Below are 19,279 nucleotides of genomic sequence, written 5' to 3' on the forward strand. Positions count from 1 at the left end.
GATAGATGGAGTGGGTCAGAACAAGAAATAGACCAGATTTGTTTTGTACTCATTTGCCTCCTCCCCTGTCTAGATCACACTGCAGTCACTCACAGAGAAGGTGCAGCGAGGTAAATCTAGCCATGTATCAATCAGAGGCCAGGCTAAACTCCTTGTTCCAATAAGAACAATAACTTAGGTGCACCATTTCTTATTGGAACCCTCCGTGCAGTCCTGCCTGAAATACTCCTTGATGTACAGGCACACCCTTTGTTGATTTTTAGCTCCCTGAAGCCAACCCTGTAAGCCGTGTCGTCAGTCGCCCCTCCCTCCGTCAGAGCAACGGCAGACAATCGTTCCGCGCCTTTTTTCTGTGCGGACGCCATACCAAGGCAAGCATGGAGGCCGCTGAGCTCATTTTGGCAATTAGGAGCACATTAAACACCACACGCATTATCCAGCAGTATATGCAGCACCAGAACATGGCAACGCGATACCGGGCGAGGAGGCGACGTCAGCGCGGTCCCGTGAGTGATCAGGACATGGACACAGATTTCTCTGAAAGCATGGGCCCTGACAATGCATGCATCATGGTGCTAATGGGGCAGGTTCATGCTGTGGAACGCCGATTCTGGGCTCGGGAAACAAGCACAGACTGGTGGGACCGCATAGTGTTGCAGGTCTGGGACGATTCCCAGTGGCTGCGAAACTTTCGCATGCGTAAGGGCACTTTCATGGAACTTTGTGACTTGCTTTCCCCTGCCCTGAGGCGCATGAATACCAGGATGAGAGCAGCCCTCACAGTTGAGAAGCGAGTGGCGATAGCCCTGTGGAAGCTTGCAACGCCAGACAGCTACCGGTCAGTTGGGAATCAATTTGGAGTGGGCAAATCTACTGTGGGGGCTGCTGTGATGCAAGTAGCTCACGCAATCAAAGATCTGCTGATATCAAGGGTAGTGACCCTGGGAAATGTGCAGGTCATAGTGGATGGCTTTGCTGCAATGGGATTCCCTAACTGTGGTGGGGCTATAGACGGAACCCATATCCCTATCTTGGCACCGGAGCACCAAGCCGCCGAGTACATAAACCGCAAGGGGTACTTTTCGATAGTGCTGCAAGCTCTGGTGGATCACAAGGGACGTTTCACCAACATCAACGTGGGATGGCCGGGAAAGGTCCATGATGCTCGCATCTTCAGGAACTCTGGTCTGTTTCAAAAGCTGCAGGAAGGGACTTTATTCCCAGACCAGAAAATAACTGTTGGGGATGTTGAAATGCCTATATGTATCCTTGGGGACCCAGCCTACCCCTTAATGCCATGGCTCATGAAGCCGTACACAGGCAGCCTGGACAGTAGTCAGGAGCTGTTCAACTACAGGCTGAGCAAGTGCAGAATGGTGGTAGAATGTGCATTTGGACGTTTAAAGGCACGCTGGCGCAGTTTACTGACTCGCTTAGACCTCAGCGAAACCAATATTCCCACTGTTATTACTGCTTGCTGTGTGCTCCACAATATCTGTGAGAGTAAGGGGGAGACGTTTATGGCGGGGTGGGAGGCTGAGACAAATCGCCTAGCTGCTGGTTACGCGCAGCCAGACACCAGGGCGGTTAGAAGAGCACAGGAGGGCGCGGTACGCATCAGAGAAGCTTTGAAAACCAGTTTCATGACTGGCCAGGCTACGGTGTGAAAGTTCTGTTTGTTTCTCCTTGATGAAACCCCCCGCCCCTTGGTTCACTCTACTTCCCTGTAAGCTAACCATCCTCCCCTCCTCCCTTTAATCACCGCTTGCAGAGGCAATAAAGTCATTGTTGCTTCACATTCATGCATTCTTTATTCATTCATCACACAAATAGGGAGATGACTACCAAGGTAGCCCAGGAGGGGTGGTGGAGGAGGGAAGGAAAATGCCACACAGCACTTTAAGCACAGCACTTTAAAAGTTTACAACTTTAAAATTTATTGAATGACAGCCTTCTTTTTTTTGGGCAATCCTCTGTGGTGGAGTGGCTGGTTGGCCGGAGGCCCCCCCACCGCGTTCTTGGGCGTCTGGGTGTGGAGGCTATGGAACTTGGGGAGGAGGGCGGTTGGTTACAGAGGGGCAGCAGTGGCAGTCTGTGCTCCAGCTGCCTTTGCTGCAGCTCAACCATACACTGGAGCATACTGGTTTGGTCCTGCAGCAGCCTCAGCATTGAATCCTGCCTCCTCTCATCACGCTGCCGCCACATTTGAGCTTCAGCCCTCTCTTCAGCCCGCCACCTCTCCTCCCGGTCATTTTGTGCTTTCCTGCACTCTGACATTATTTGCCTCCACGCATTCGTCTGTGCTCTGTCAGTGTGGGAGGACAGCATGAGCTCGGAGAACATTTCATCGCGAGTGCGTTTTTTTTTCTTTCTAAGCTTCACTAGCCTCTGGGAAGGAGAAGATCCTGTGGTCATTGAAACACATGCAGCTGGTGGAGAAAAAAAAAGGGACAGCGGTATTTAAAAAGACACATTTTATAAAACAGTGGCTACACTCTTTCAGGGTAAACCTTGCTGTTAACATTACATACATAGCACATGTGCTTTCGTTACAAGGTCGCATTTTGCCTCCCCCCACCGCGTGGCTACCCCCTCAACCTTCCCCCCTCCCTGTGGCTAACAGCGGGGAACATTTCTGTTTAGCCACAGGCAAACAGCCCAGCAGGAATGGGCTCCTCTGAGTGTCCCCTGAAGAAAAGCACTCTATTTCAACCAGGTGACCATGAATGATATCTCTCTCTCCTGAGGATAACACAGAGAGATAAAGAACGGATTTTGGTTGAATGCCAGCAAACATACACTGCAATGCTTTGTTCTACAGTGATTCCCGAGTACGTGTTACTGGCCTGGAGTGGTAAAGTGTCCTACCATGAAGGACGAAATAAGGCTGCCCTCCCCAGAAACCTTTTGCAAAGGCTTTAGGACTACATCTAGGAGAACCGCAAATGCCAGGGCAAAGTAATCCTTTCACATGCTTGCTTTTAAACCATGTATAGCATTTTAAAAGGTACACTCACCAGAGGTCCCTTCTCCGCCTGCTGGGTCCAGGAGGCAGCCTTGGGTGGGTTCGGGGGGTACTGGCTCCAGGTCTAGGGTGAGAAACAGTTCCTGGCTGTCGGGAAAACCGGTTACTCCGCTTGCTTGCTGTGAGCTATCTACAACCTCCTCCTCCTCATCATCTTCTTCGTCCCCAAAACCTGCTTCCGTATTGCCTCCATCTCCATTGAAGGAGTCAAACAACACGGCTGGGGTAGTGGTGGCTGAACCCCCTAAAATGGCATGCAGCTCATCATAGAAGCGGCATGTTTGGGGCTCTGACCCAGAGCGGCCGTTCGCCTGTCTGGTTTTCTGGTAGGCTTGCCTCAGCTCCTTCAGTTTCACGCGGCACTGCTTCGGGTCCCTGTTATGGCCTCTGTCCTTCATGCCCTGGGAGATTTTGACAAAGGTTTTGGCATTTCGAAAACTGGAACGGAGTTCTGATAGCACGGATTCCTCTCCCCAAACAGCGATCAGATCCCGTACCTCCCGTTCGGTCCATGCTGGAGCTCTTTTGCGATTCTGGGACTCCATCATGGTCACCTGTGCTGATGAGCTCTGCATGGTCACCTGCAGCTTGCCACGCTGGCCAAACAGGAAATGAGATTCAAAAGTTTGCGGTTCTTTTCCTGTCTACCTGGCCAGTGCATCTGAGTTGAGAGTGCTGTCCAGAGCGGTCAGAATGGAGCACTCTGGGATAGCTCCCGGAGGCCAATACCATCGAATTGTGTCCACAGTACCCCAAATTCGAGCCGGCAACGTCGATTTAAGCGCTAATCCACTTGTCAGGGGTGGAGTAAGGAAATCGATTTTAAGAGCCCTTTAAGTCGAAATAAAGGGCTTCACTGTGTGGACGGGTGCAGGTTTAAATCGATTTAACGCTGGTAGATTCGACCTAAAGTCCTAGTGTAGACCAGGGTTAAGAGACAAACCAATTTATTTGAGCATAAGCTTTCGTGAGCTACAGCTCACTTCATCGGATGGATGTAGTGGAAAATACAGTGGGGAGATTTTATATGCACAGAGAACATGAAACAATGGGTGTTACCATACACACTGTAATGAGAGTGATCAGGTAAGGTGAGCTATTACCAGCGGGGGGGGGGACCTTTTGTAGTGATAATCAAGGTGGGCCATTTCCAGCAGTTGACAAGAACGTGTGAGGAACAGTAGGGGGTGAAAATTAGTTTTACTTTGTGTAATGACACATCCACTCCCAGTCTTTATTCAATCCTAAATTAATGGTGTCCAGTTTGCAAATTAATTCCAATTCAGCAGTCTCTCATTGAAGTCTGTTTTTGAAGTTTTTTGTTGAATTGCCACTTTTAGGTCTGTAATTGAGTGACCAGAGATTGAAGTATTCACCTACTGGTTTTTTAATGTTATAATTCTTGACGTCTGATTTGTGTCCATTTATTTTTTTGCGTAGAGACTGTCCAGTTTGGCCAATGCACATGGCAGAGGGGCATTGCTGACACATGATGGCATATATCACATTGGTAGATGTGCAGGTGAACGAGTCTTTGATAGTGTGGCTGATGTGATTAGGCCCTATGATGGTGTCCCCTGAATAGATATGTGGTCACAGTATGTGGATTTTTCAGTCTTCTGAGTGACTTAGTTATACTGACATAGGCTGCTAGTGTAGACCAAGTGTCATCCAGTTAAGCCAAAGAAAAGATTGAATGTTAAGTACAGTCTGCATAAAAAGCAGCAAAATCCATTTTGATGTGGAAATGGCAGAAGTGCTAAATGACTTTTTTGTTTCCGTTTTCACCAGAAAGGTTAGCAAAGATTAGTAGCAACTGGACGTTTAATATAGTGGATGCTAGTGAAAATGAGATCGGTCAGAGGCTATCATAGGAAACAAACAAGTGAAAAATTACTTAGACAAGTTAGATGTCTTCAACTCACCAGGGCCTGGTGAAATACATCCTAGAATACTCAAGGAGCTGACTGGGGAGATATCTAAGTCATTAGCTATTATTAAGGCTACGTTTTAGTCATGGGTATATTTAGTAAAAGTCAAACAAAAATTCATGGCCCATGACCTGTCTATGACTTGTGCTATATACCCCTGATTAAATCTTGGGGGGTGGGGGGTGCAACGGGGGGTGGCCCGGGGCATGCTGTGGGCACTTGGGGGAGCGGCAGTGTACAGCCCAGGACCCCCACTGGTGCTGGTGTGGGGGCGGAGCTGGCAGCCTCCCTACCTGGCTCCATGCCTCCCTGAAGTGGCAATATCCCTTTCCCTCAGCTCCTAGGCAGAGGCATGGCCAGGCAGCTCTGTGCGCTGCCTCTTCCACCAGCGTTGGCTCCACAGTTCCCATTGGCCTGGGAGCTGAGGTATGTCCCCGTTTCCGGGGACCTCCCCCGCAAGGTAAGCACTACCCAGAGCCCTCACCCCCTCCTGTGCCCCAACCACCAGCCCTGAGCGCCCTCTCACACCCAAACTCCTGCTGCTGGGGAGGGGGGTGCGGTGACCCAAGACTGCCCCAGGAACAGCCAGTGTGGTTAGCCCAGGGGCTGCCTGAGCTGCTCAGGCGACCCCCAGGCCAGCCTCATCGGCCCCTACAGAAGTCCTGGAAAGTAACAGAATCTGTGACCTCTGTGACAAACTTGCGGCCTTAGCAATTATCTTCAAAAAGTCATGGAAGAGAGGAGAGATTCGAGAGGACTGGAGAAGGGCAAATAGTGACCTTCTATAAAAAGGGAAATAAGGACAACCCGGGGAATTACAGACCAGTCAGCTTAACTTCAGTACCCGGAAAAATAATGGAACAAATAATTACGTAATCAATTTGTAAACATCTAGAAGATAATAAGATAAGTAACAGTCAGCATGGATTTGTCAAGAACAAATTATGTTAAACCAACCTAATAGCTCTCTTTGACAGAGTAACAAGTCTTCTGGATAGTGGGGAAGTGGTAGAGATGGTATGTCTTGACTTCAGTAAGCTTTTTGATACTGTCTTGCATGAGTTTTTCATAAACTAGGGAAATACAATCTAGATGATGGGTACACTCTAAGGTGAGTGAATAACTGGCTGGAAAACTGTTCCCAGAGAGTAGTTATCAGAGGTTCACAGTCATGCTGGAAGGATTTAAGAAGTGGGGTCCGCAGAGATCAGTTCTGGGTCCTGTTCTCTTCAATATCATCATCAATGATTTAGATAATGGCATAGAGAGTTCACTTATAACATTTGTGGATGATATCCAGCTGGGAGGGGTTGCAAGTGCTTTGGAGGATAGGATTAAAAATACAAATGACCTGGACAAACTGGAGGAAATGGTCCGAAATAAATAGGATGAAATTCAATCAGGACAAATGCAAAGTACTCCATTTAGGCAGGAACAATCAGCTGCGCACACACAAAATGGAAAATGATTGCCTAGGAGGGAGTACTGCAGAAAGGGATTTGGGGGTCATAGTGGATCGCAATCTAAAGTATAACAATATTGCAAAAAAAGTGAACATTGTTCTGGGATGCATTAGCAGAAGTGTTGTAAGGAAGACAGAAGAAGCAATTCTTCCACTCTACTCTGTGCTGATTAGGCCTCAAGTGGAGTATTGTGTCCAGTTCTGGATGCCCAAGGTGCACAAATTGAAGAAAGTCCAGAGAAGAGCTACAAACGTGATTAAAGATCTAGAAAACATGACCTATGAGGGAAGATTGAAAAAATTGGGTTTGTTTAGTCTGGAGAAGAGAAGGCTGAGAAAGGGACAGGATAACAGTTTTCAGGTACATAAAAGGTTGTTACAAAGAGGAGGGAGAAAAATTCTTCTCCTTAATCTCTGAGGATAAAACAAGAGGCAATGGGCTTAAATTGCAACAAGGGCAGTTTAGGTTGGACATTAGAAAAAACTTCCAAACTGTTACAGTGGTTAAGCCTGGAATAAATTGCCCAGGGAGGTTGTGGAATCGCCACCATTTGAGATTTTTAAGAGCAGTTTGGACAAATACTTGTCAGGGATGGTTTAGATCAAGAGTGGCCAAACGTACTGACCCTCCGAGGCACTTACAATAATCTTCAGAAGTTTGAGAGCTGCAAGACGTGCACAACCTGCGCCGCAGGGCAGCGCCTGTCGTGATGCGGGGCTTCTTCTCTTATACACCCCAGCTGGGCTAAAGACCCAAGACCTCCCTCCCTGCAGGGCAGAAGCCATTAATCCTACCACCCCACCACAGGAGAAAAACCCCTAGTCCCACCACCCCGCTGCAGGGCAGAAGCCCCTCGCTCCCCCTTGCCCAGTCTTGTAGGTGGAGCATGGTGGGAGTATGGGGGAGGCTCTGGGAGCCACAGTTTGGCCGTGCCTGGTTTAGATAATACTTAGTCCTGCCATGAGTGCAGGGGACTGGACTAGATGACCTCTTGAGGGCCCTTCCAGTCCTACAGTTCTATGATTCTACATGTAATAGTTTTAAATATTGTGCTCATATGCCACATTCCAGTTGATTGTTAGCATAAGTAAGTGATGTCTAGAATTGCTTTTCTCTGTTTGAGTTTGAATGACAGCTACTTGGTATATGCTTGCCAGTTTAATTCCAATTTAACAATGTTGGTTTTCACTTTGTCATCCCTGTTTGTCTTGAATTAATTTGGAATGTAGATTTCCAGTCATGCTGAATCTTCTACCAAATGACTTTTCTGATTGGCTCCATGTGTTCATGGTTTTTCAGTTTACTTTCTTGAATAGTCTTTCTTCTCTGTTGTATTCAGTCTTTAACTTTCATTTAAGAAGCCCTGTATAAAAGATAGTTCAACAACAAGTCATTCTCAGCTACTGAATTTAAGGAATCAAAAATAGATTAAGACCCCAGGATATGAAAACAAAGTTGACTTGAATTGACATTGACCATTTTGATATTCTTTGTCAAATTTGTGTGATAGAAACACGTTACCAAACATAAGTTGTCTGCTTTATTGCTAGGAAAAATACTGAAATATGAAGTATACTTCTGAAATTTTGGGGGCTTATTTATTATGCACAATTATGCCTAGTCAAAGGAAGTTCAAATCAATAACTTAACGGTTGAATCTGGCATCAAAATAAATCAAGAGGAAGCATTTTGTAATGAGTTAAACCAGCAATTTTATTTATTGTAATACACAGCTTATTTTTGTATCTTTATGATTATGAAAATGGCAAGGTGCTTGATGGTAAAAGGGCATTTGAATTTCTGACTAAACTCTGTATTTTAACACATTCTTGGTAGTACTGGTTACTGAAATCACGTGTAGTAATTTTAGACATACCTTCTGATATTTAGACATATTCTTCCCACTTCAGGTAGTATATTATTAAACTTTTTTTAACCAAGAAACTTCCAATGTCTTTTTGTTGTTTGTTGAAGTGTACCAAGAGGTGACAGAACTCTAATATTAATAAACATCTTATTTTGAACAGATGCACCAAGTCTAATATTAGACGATAGCGAGGATGAAAATGCTTCATCAATTTTTGAGACAGGCTGTCACTCAGGATCACCAAAGAAACAATCGTCAGCTGCTATACATAAACCCTACCTTCATTTTACAATGTGAGTATATGCATTTCGCTGTGAAATTCATAGGAGATCTGAAACTCTAAGGTCATACACTGCTGTTTTGCACTTAGAATTCAAAGAAAGGGTTTATAAAGGTGCTTCATGGCAACATCTTCATATTTATATCTAAATGTGCTTAAAATACCAGGATATGTTTATGGAGAGATTTCTGTGTTGAAGCCTTTATGAGCAATTTTCTAAGCCATTCACACTCCTGTGAAGTAGTAAGAGTGCATAACTGAGCTGGTTAAATCTGTTTTGCATACTGAGCTCTATTTAGCTTGAAAGTTCTCCTTAGTTTAACTAAAATCGTTTAAATGTTTTATAATGACTTTGTGGTATTACCACCAGCCTATGGGTATTCGAGAGTAGTGTTTGGCCTTTGGTCCATAGCATTTTAAGAATGTAATTTCCATGTTTAGCCCCTGAGATATTTTTCAGACATTAGCTATGAATCTAAAATCTATGAATTTAAACCTGAATCTCCAGCTGTTTTAGTAAGGAAGCAAACATGCTGGTGCATTTTGGAAAATATGAAGTGTGCAACATATTGGCTGCTTTTTCTTACTGAGATGTACTATTGAGCTTCAGTGTACCAATATCAGTTATTTATATATGTTTATTGCATTTAAATCTGATACTACAAATTAGTTTGTTTCAGGTCAGATTTCCTTGTACACCTCTACTTCAATATAACGCGACCCGATATAACACAAATTCGAATATAACGCAGTAAAGCAGTGCTCTGGGGGTGGGGCTGCGCGCTCTGGCGGGTCAGTGTGTCTGGCTCCGACACGCTGCTCTGAGTGGCTTGTTAAGGGTGCCGGGCCGGGGCTGAGGGGTTGGATAAGGGGCAGAGGGTCTTGGGGGGCGTAGGGGTTGGATGGTTCGGAGGTTCTGGGGTGGGGCGGTCAGGGAATGGGGGCGTTGGATAGGCCATGGGAGTCCTGGGGGGCCTGTCAGGGGGCGGGGGTGTGGATAGCGGTCGGGGCAGTCAGGGGACGGGGGCGGGTGTTGGATGGGTCAAGGGTTCTGAGGGGTCAGTCGGGGCGGGAAGTGACTATTAATAACAGAAATGCTCGAGGCCAAAGCAAGTTCGATATAACGTGGTTTCACCTATTACACGGTAAGATTTTTTTTGGCTCCAGAGGACCGCGTTATATCAGGATAGAGGTGTATTTCAAAAAGCCTCCTCTTAATTTTTTCCTCATTCTGTGTGTTTTTCAGTGCTTTTTCTAAGGAAAGTTGCAGAGACATTGTAGGTTAGAATTTGTGTATTAAATTTGGATGAAACGCAACTGTTTATTAAGATGGATGCAGCAACAAAAACCTAGAAATGTTAATTTTAATATGAATTGTTTAGAGTAATATTTTATATAGAGTCTGTTGATGCCTATTTCACTAAAGAAAATGTGAGGCCAGTCAAGATAGAGCCATCTTGTGGAAGAAAGAAAATTTTTATTTCTGAACAGTGATGATTAAACAGTATTTGCAGTAACATGAACTTAAAAATAACTGATTAGCTTAAAATGGGATCTTGCTGTTTCCCTCAAGGTACATTGTCAAGCACTGCCGGCCCAAAATTCAGGTTTCAGCTGAAACAAAAGAGAAAAAAAAGGACACATTTTAACTAATTTTTAAATTTCATTTTACATTTTTTTTTGATGGATGGATTTATGACCTTCCCCATCAGATCTGTAAAGCGAAAGACAAGTTTTGTGTATAATGCGTGGCAACTAGAAAGTGATTGACTCAAAACTTAAACCAAGTAAAATTGAGTAATCTAGTTTCACTCTTCAGTCTGAATGAATTTTAAAGAGTAAACAGAGTAATAAAGAGAAAATTAAATTAATTTTAAAATTTAGCTTTCAAATCAAGTAATACTAATGGGATGAGACACTGCTTTAAACCCCTTCCCCCCCCAATACCTGGCTAGATTCCTTTAAGATTTTTGCCCTTCAACAAAAATACAGAGTAATTTGATAGACTCACATTTGCAACCTTTAAAGGAGTGTGTGTTCCCAACTGGAAGCTCATTTGTATGAAGTTTGCAATATACTGTATATACTCATTCATTAGCCCGTTCGTTCGCCGACCCCCCAAGATGAATAGGTACAAATAGTAAAAACTGTATGACCCTTTCATAAGCCGACCCTGTATTTCAGGGGTTGGCAGACTTTGGCTCCTGGCCCGTCAGGGTAAGCCGCTGGTGGGTTGGGACATTTTGTTTACCTGGAGCGCCCCACTTCCCCCAGTTTCCATTGGCTGGGAACAGTGAACCGCGGCCACAGGGAACTGAGGAACTCTGTGCCTGCAGATGCTCCAGGTAAACAAAACGACAATGTATTAGATATTCAATTCAATGATTTCATAGAGTTTAAAATCATCAAATTTTGGTGTAGGTCTGTTTATAAGCCGACCCCCGCTCTTTGATGCGTCACTTTTTACCAAAAATATTCGGCTTATGAACAAGTATATATGGTAAATATTAAACTAGATACTAGACCCTAAATCAGTAAGGTGCTTCAGCATTTTCGTAAATCCTTTTAAATCGATGGGACTTAAGAATGTACTTAACTTTTAAGAATGTTCTTAAGTGCTTTGGTGAATCTTGGGGTCTTGGCAGTTACAAATGCATTGGCATGAAATAAACAGCCCCTGTGCAATATTTTTAACTCTGAAAACTGACGAGTCAATTTCACTTTGTTCTTAGAGCAGACAAAATTACTTAGATAATTTTATATCTTCACCTACTATCACTTAACCCCCCCCCAGAAAATAAACAGCAAAACTTCCTTTTAGAGAGCTGACAGGTACTTCAAAGGATGAAAAATATTGTCTTTTTGGTTTTTCTGGGCTGCTAAAAAGTAACCTTTGTTAGCTAAAGCCTTGCTACACACATGACTAAAGCTAGTGTTTATATCCGCATCCGATCCGCAATCCACAAAAATTATCCGTGGATTTGCAGCGTTCTACTAACGGCTGCACAGGGCTATGCCAAGCCCCCAACCTCCTATCGCTCCCCACTTCTCCCCAGAGACCTCCTGCCCCACAGCCTGTTCCTCCCCTATTATATTTCCTTCCCTGCTCTGGACAGGGAGTGTACAATCCTGGGCCCTCGTATGCAGGGCTGCCATCACAGTGCGGGGTTCAGACACTCCTATGCAGCTGTGATGGATCTAACGCACACAGACCCGGCCGGGACAGACAGTGGCAACAACTACTCTCTCCACAACGCTTTCCCTTGCTGCCTGCTAGTTTAAAGTACAACTACACCTCTTTCAAAGTGGTTCTTGGCTCACTCCCTTCTGAGAGTTATAGTTTCCCTCCTCCATCCTAGCAAGCTGGGGACTACAACTCACAGATTTCCCAGCGGACTATTGCCACATATTGCAGCCCGCTGCTGCGTGATTCAGAGAGCCAAGCTGGAGCTTGAGAGCTGGGTGACAGCTGCTCCATTTGGGCGGGTGTGTAGAGCTCTGCACAGATACACAATTTGTATCTGTATCCAAGCTGCAATCCGCAAAAATGCAGTACTCTAAAGCCGCATTTTTAAACACATGCAAACTCTTGTGTGAACCTTTAAATGGCTTTAAGAGTGATTATATTGATTTAGCTTCTCTTGGTAAGGAATAGATTTAAGACAGTTGATTATAATCTAGGATTGCATCATTTTAATAATACCCACACAGATTTTGCACTGATTAATTAAATCAGTTTCTAATCAGTTACACTGTTGCAACTGTGTGTATAGACAAGACCTAAGGTAATCAGTGCTGGAACTGAGGCATGCCAAAGTTAGCACAGTACAATCATTGTAGGATCTCCAGTAGAAGATCTCTATTATCATAATAGTTGACAGGTTTCAGAGTTGAGATGACATTTTAAAAAAGTCTAAAAGAATTAAAATTTTAAAAATTACTAAATAAAAGCTGAAACACCAGGAACTCTGTATAGATAAACATATATGTATACATAATGATGCATGGTGATATTTTTAAAATATTACTTCTGTTATAGGTCTGCTTACCACCAGCCAACCTCTTATAGGCCAAGATTACTGCTATCAGGAGAGAGAGGTTCTGGTCAAACTTCTCACCTTGCTCCAGCACTATTGCACTCTCTTGAAAAATTCTCTGTACACAGGCTAGATCTGCCAGCACTTTATTCAGTTAGTGCCAAAACACCTGAAGAATCATGTGCACAGGTGAGTCTACATAATATCTGAGCATCATAGAGCATTGATGCCAGCTCTGGTTTTATTCAAGCTTATTTCCAATAAAGTATGATATGCACAATTATGGTCTTTTGGATAAAAGACAGTGTGCATGTGCCATTGCAAGCTAAAGCAGAGGAACATTCTAATATGCTAACATTAAAAACCTTTTGTTAAAGTTTTTATAGTTTTATAATTAGGAATTCTGATTTTTCTGTTGATGCTGCATGTAGATGGCAATGACACTGAATGTGTAAACAGTTTTATCTGTCTTGGTAGTCGGATAACAGCAGAAGGTTCAATATCTGAAGAAGTCATATGTTAGATCAGTCTCAAAGTCCTGCTTGGGCAGCAGGATGTCTGTGTGACAACTAAGACAAGACATGTAGTCAATTCTGTGTTGAACATTCCTATGTGGAGCAGAACAGAGCCGTTAAAAACAGTTAAGGAGAGTAAACAAAAGTTTTCATAATCAGAAGTTATGGTGTATTCTTGATGTCCGTTTGTTTGATTTTTGTCACAAATGAGAAAATATTTGACTGATCCTGGAGATTTGCAGTCTTGCATCAGGTGAGAACAAAACTGCAATAAGAAAAGGAGTACTTGCGGCACCTTAGAGACTAACCAATTTATTTGAGCATAAGCTTTCGTGAGCTACAGCTCACTTCATCGGATGCATACAACTGCAATAGTGGGGTTATGTCTAGCATGCAAAAGAAGATAAGTTTTCATAGAAAATTTGTAGAGCTGAGGTTGAAGGAAGTGGAGCATTAGACTGACCACAAATGAGTTTGGAAGATGCAATTTTGAGGGATTTAAGAAGGCTAAATTCTCCTATACTGATTCTTGCCAAAGGAAGACGACTTGCAAGGGACTGTTAGAATGGACTTCCATCTTCATGTGCCGCCACACCTGCATTATAGCCGTGCAGTACCTTGTAACTTCTGAGGAAAACTGGTTTCTATAGCTTTGTTTGAACTGTGTGTGCACAGAAATCTGTTTTCATTGACAAGGAAATAAACACATAAAAGTATTCATGAAAGCTTTTTAAAATAGTCAGATTTATTATTTACATCCTATGTTCCTAAAAAGTCTGAGAGTCACTGTTTGGGAGTTTGGGTTAATAGTATTCAGTTGATACCTTATTCATCTGTGTGAAAAGAAGATTGAGGAGGAGATAGATATGAAGGAGAGGATACTGAGATTAAGAAAGGAAGTGAGAAGTGAATAGGGCAGAGTGTGGGTGGGGGTAAAGGTATATGGAGTGAGGACCCACTAGATGTGCACCTACAATATGATGTGATCATAAATGTATTTTTATGAGATAACCCAGAACTGGAGAACATGACTTTTCTTGAAATCTTTCATTACAAATATTACTCATGCTTATAAGAAGCATGAAAATCAAGTCTAATTACTAAAATATTTTTATGGCTTAAGAATACTGTTTTTTCATTGAGAGTTGCTTATGCCTGATTCCATTTGATATCTAGATCTATGCAAGACAAAAAATTGCTTAAAAGTATTAAGGTTAATGTTAAAAGTGTATTAGTAACACAAGGGTAAAATGTCATGTAATTTTTTTAATCCTAAATTTACTCCTATGTACTCTAAGCCTTAACTCTGTTTTTAACATTTTTTTTCTTGGAATTTCCTTGTCTTTTACAAATTTAAAATTTCATGTATGATCTTTAAACCTGAAACCCAAAGGGAATGCTATCATGCAATATTTCTGATGATTTGAAAATATATAATATCTACCTTAAATATTTTGTTGTAATTTTAACTGTTAAGGGCAGATCCTTTGCTATGCCAGAATATACAGGCCAGTTATGGTGAGTTTACAGCTATTTTGCTGTGCCGGAGCAACACAAAGCAACTAAGGTGTTCAGGTGAATGACTTTTAATTTGCAGTTGATTTATTGATTAGAATACTGGATTAGTGTGCCTATGGTTATGGGAAGGGAAGGCAGGGGAAGCCAGTCCCTGGGTCTCAATACCTCTGTGCTGTGTGGGCCTGCGCTAATGGATGTGCTTGTAAATTCTCAGAAAAGTCATTCTATACTCAGTAGGGCTGTCAGTTAATCATAGTTAACTCAAGTGATTAACTCAAAACAAATTAACTCGATTAAAAAAATTAATCACGATTAATCGCAGTTTTAATTGCACTAGTTAAACAGTAATAGACTACCAATTGAAATTTATTATAAATATTTTTGGATGTTTTTGTGCATTTTCAAATATATTGATTTCAATTACAACACAGAATACAAATTGTACAGTGCTCACTTTATATTAGTTTTGATTACAAATATTTGCACTGTAAAAAGATAAACAAAAGAAATTGTATTTTTCAGTTCACCTCAACAAGTACTGTAGTGCAGTCTCTTTATTGTGAAAGTGCAACTTACCTATGTAGATTTTTTTTGCACTCAAAAACAAAACTGCAAAATTTTAGAGCATAGATGTCCACTCAGTCCTACTTCTTGTTCAGCCAATTGCTCAGACAAGCAAGTTTGTTTACATGAAAGTAAAGTGAAAACAGGAATTCACATGGCACCTTTGTACTGGCATTGCAAGGTATTTTCATGCCAGATATGATAAACACTCATATGCCCCTTCATGCTTTGGCCGCCATTCCAGAAGACATGCTTCCATGCTGATGATGCTTGTTAAAAAAAATAATGCTGTGACAGAGTTCTAGGTTGGAAACCCTGAGTCAGCACTCTGTTCACAGCAGCTCCAATCAGGCATAGCAGATTGGAGCTGATGAGACAGAGCTGTGCCTAGTTAATGGGTGGGCCAAGGCAGAAAGGCTAATTAAGCCATTAGCCAGAGCCCACACATAGGCACAGGAAGGAAATGAAAAGGAGGGAAAGCAGGCAGTGAGAGAGAGAGATTGCTCTCCCCCTGCTTGTAAAGGCGCAAGGTATTCTATGAAGGTGGTGGGACGCAATTATAAATAAATTGCACAGGGCGCTGAACCAGCTTTGTTGACTGAGACAGATGCAGGACCAAGGAGGCCCTGTTACAAATGCGTTAATTAAATTTGTGACTGAACTCCTTGGGGGAGAATTCTATGTCTCCTGCTCTGTGGTTTTACCCACATGCTGCCATATATTTTGTTAGGTTTCAGAGTAACAGCCGTGTTAGTCTGTTCGTGTTATGGCAGCCTCGGCTGATGACCCAGCTCGTGTTGTTCAATTTAAGAACACTTTAACTGCAGAGTAGACAAAAGCAAAGAAGTTACCAATGTGAGATTTCTAAAGATAGCTACAGCACTCGACCCAAGGTTTAAGAATCTGAAATGCCTTCCAAAATCTGAGATGGGTGAGGTGTAGCACATGCTGTCAGAAGTCTTAAAAGAGCAACACTTCAATGCAGAAACTACAGAATCTGAACCCCCCCAAAAAGAAAATCAACCTTCTGTTGGTGGCATCTGATTCAGATGATGAAAATGAACATGCGTTGGTCCGCACTGCTTTGCATCATTATCGAGCAGAACCTATCATGAGCTTGGAAACGTCCTCTAGAATGGTGGACAAAGCATGAAGGGGCATACAAATGCTTAGCATATCTGGCATGTAAATACCTTGAAATGTCAGTACAACAGTAGCATGTGAATGCCTGTTCTCGCTTTCAGGTGATTTAAATAAGAAATGGGCAGCATTATGTCCTATAAATATAAACAAACTTGTTTGTCTTAGCAATTGGCTGAACATGAAGTAGGACTGATTGGACTTATCGGCTCTAAATTTTATATTGTTTTGTTTTTGAATGCAGTTATGTAAATAAAAATTCTGCATTTTTAAATTGCACTAAAGAGATTGCACTACGGTACTTGTGTGAGGTGAATTGAAAAATACTATTTTTGTTTTTTAACAGTGCAAATATTTGTAATCAAATAATATAAAGTGAGCACTGTACACTTTGTATTCTGTGTTGTAATTGAAATCAATATATTTGAAAATGTAGAAAACACCCAAAATATTTAAATAAATGGTATTCTATTGTTTAACAGTGCGATTAAAACTGCAATGAATTGCAATTATTTTTTTAATCGCGCGATTAATCGCAATTTTTTTTTATTGTTTGACAGCCCTAATACTCAGTAAATGGTGTAAATTTGGGGAGGTACAAGAGGCACTGTATTTTTCATACTTAACAAAGGGATTGAATTTATGAAAATGGGGGAAAAAAAGAATTGAAGCATGTGTTGAGAGAAACTCATACCAAAAATTGCATATTATTTGTAAACAGATACCAGAAATAAGAGTGAGTTGAATTTTAAGGCTGCTGATCTTGACAATATATATTTAGTCGTTTTAAACCTTAATTTACACATGCCAATTAAGGCAGATAAAAATGGTAGACAGAATCACTAGAAGGCCACTGAAGTCTTTCACCTGTCTTATAGTAGGAAGTTTCTGTTTTGTTGCAATGTTGTGTGTGTTACACACGTGCACATACACACACGCACATACACATTCTTTTCATTAAACAATCTGTGTTCTGTGCACACATTATCAGTTTAGTGTGTGGCTGGAGTCCCATGCTGTTAACAAGCAGCTGTGTGGAAGAGAAGCTTCGCGGAATTATCACAAACAATTTATGTGTGTGATAGCTTTATTTTTAACATTACATTCAACACCTAAAAGAGGGCATGGCTGGAAGAAGTAAACAAGTAAGGCCAAAGTTCAGATTCAAAGCTGTAATGTTGTAAAAAAGGAATGGCATCCTTATCTCTCTCTCTCCTGATTGGAGTCAAACTTAGGACCAGAAAGACAATCCTTAAGTTTCAGAGTAACAGCCGTGTTAGTCTGTATTTGCAAAAAGAAAAGAAGTACTTGTGGCACCTTAGAGACTAACAAGTTTATATGAGCATAAGCTTTCGTGAGCTACAGCAAAGTGAGCTGTAGCTCACGAAAGCTCATGCTCAAATAAATTGGTTAGTCTCTAAGGTGCCACAAGTACTCCTTTTCTTTTTGCGAATCCTTAAGTTGTCATTCTTTTCTATAAGTGTTTTGGGCAAACTGAATGGAATCAATAGTAATCACCAGGAAGGAGTTGAAAGAGTTTGTATCAGTTATTGTGGGCAGTACAGCTCAAGCTGAAGAAACAACTTGAGGAATCTGCCACCAGAAATAAAATGAACGTTTAAAAAAAATTACAAATAGGTACGACCTTGTTAAAATAAACTGGATTATTTCTTGCTCTACTATCATAGTGATGTCAGAATATCTGGGCTGCCAGAAGACAAAGGGAAGTGGTAATTGAGTTGACTTTTTATTTAGTCATAGAATTGGATATAGAGGGTGAAATTTTGAGATGTAACAGATGCATGGAACACTGGCTCTCCTATGAGGAAAAAATAGCAGGCCATGGGGAATAATAGCAAAGCTGCTAAAATTCTAAGATAAACCCGAAACTTAAAGTTAATTAATTAAAATGTTTCCTTGCTCTTGAAAAATGTCAGTCCTCCTGTCAAACATTCTATTTGGTTAACCACCAGCAACCAACTCAGTGCACTGTATTTGCAAGTATCTGAACCAAAACAAAGCTGCTTAATGGACCCAGTATAATGCTTACGAATCTTAAAAAGCTGGTATGACCTTTCATCTTGTATTTTTTGTGACATTTCATATTTTTCTCTTCTGCTACAAAATGTGATACAGTTTAACTTTTCATGTGTTTTGCTTGTTGGTTCTTTGTTATAATAGATTATTAAAACAGGGTGTTGACTTGTAGCTGTTTTGGATGGCATTGCATACTGGCTTAAAGTAATTCGATGAAGCAAACAATATATTCGAATTCAAATATATATATTCAATATAACAAAAACTTTAATGGAAAGCATTTTTATTGTAATTTGAGGTAATTAAGCTGATGAGAGGATGTCTTTTGAAGGCACCACTTAAGCCCATAACGGTTTTCATTTTTTACTGTGTGTCGTAATACTTAATTTCTGATTTTAAATACTAGTGTTTCTCTTTACTAGATCTTTCGCGAAGCTCGAAGAACTGTACCGAGTATTGTTTACATGCCTCATATTGGTGACTGGTGGGAAGCTGTCAGTGAAACTGTGAGAGCTACTTTTCTAACTTTGCTGCAAGACATACCGTCATTTTCTCCTATATTTCTGCTGTCTACCTCTGAAACCATGTATAGTGAATTACCTGAAGAGGTGAGTGTTAAATATTTTTTGAGAGTGGAAGCATTACTAATGTGTGTCTTTTAAGAATTTAGAACACTTTAATGTAGAACAGTTGTATATAACCAGAACTTTATGCTCTAGTTCTTATAATTTACTTAAAAATATCTCACATTGAAATTGCTAAATTAATTTTATTTCAGCTCTAAAATTGCCTTGCATGAAGTCTAAGGTTAGTTCATATGTACTAATTCTTGCAATCATTATCTTTGCACAATAAACATCCGAAAGAACAAACTTGAAATCCTTTTGTCTTTATTTGAAGTG

General features: G+C 41.6%; 1 protein-coding gene across 8 annotated transcripts in view; it reads left to right on the forward strand.

Annotated features, from left to right (window-relative positions):
• Window positions 1-19,279, forward strand: part of ATAD2B (ATPase family AAA domain containing 2B) — a 177,308-nt gene that overhangs the window by 91,226 nt on the left and 66,803 nt on the right. For all 8 annotated transcript variants that reach the window (XM_073335846.1, XM_073335847.1, XM_073335845.1 and 5 more), the window contains 3 exons: window positions 8,447-8,579; window positions 12,606-12,792; window positions 18,800-18,985. In XM_073335846.1, coding sequence (XP_073191947.1) covers window positions 8,447-8,579; window positions 12,606-12,792; window positions 18,800-18,985 — 506 coding nt within the window. The remainder of the gene's footprint in view (window positions 1-8,446; window positions 8,580-12,605; window positions 12,793-18,799; window positions 18,986-19,279) is intronic.

Source organism: Lepidochelys kempii, chromosome 3 (assembly GCF_965140265.1).
Source record: "Lepidochelys kempii isolate rLepKem1 chromosome 3, rLepKem1.hap2, whole genome shotgun sequence".
Taxonomy (NCBI): Eukaryota; Metazoa; Chordata; order Testudines; family Cheloniidae; genus Lepidochelys; species Lepidochelys kempii.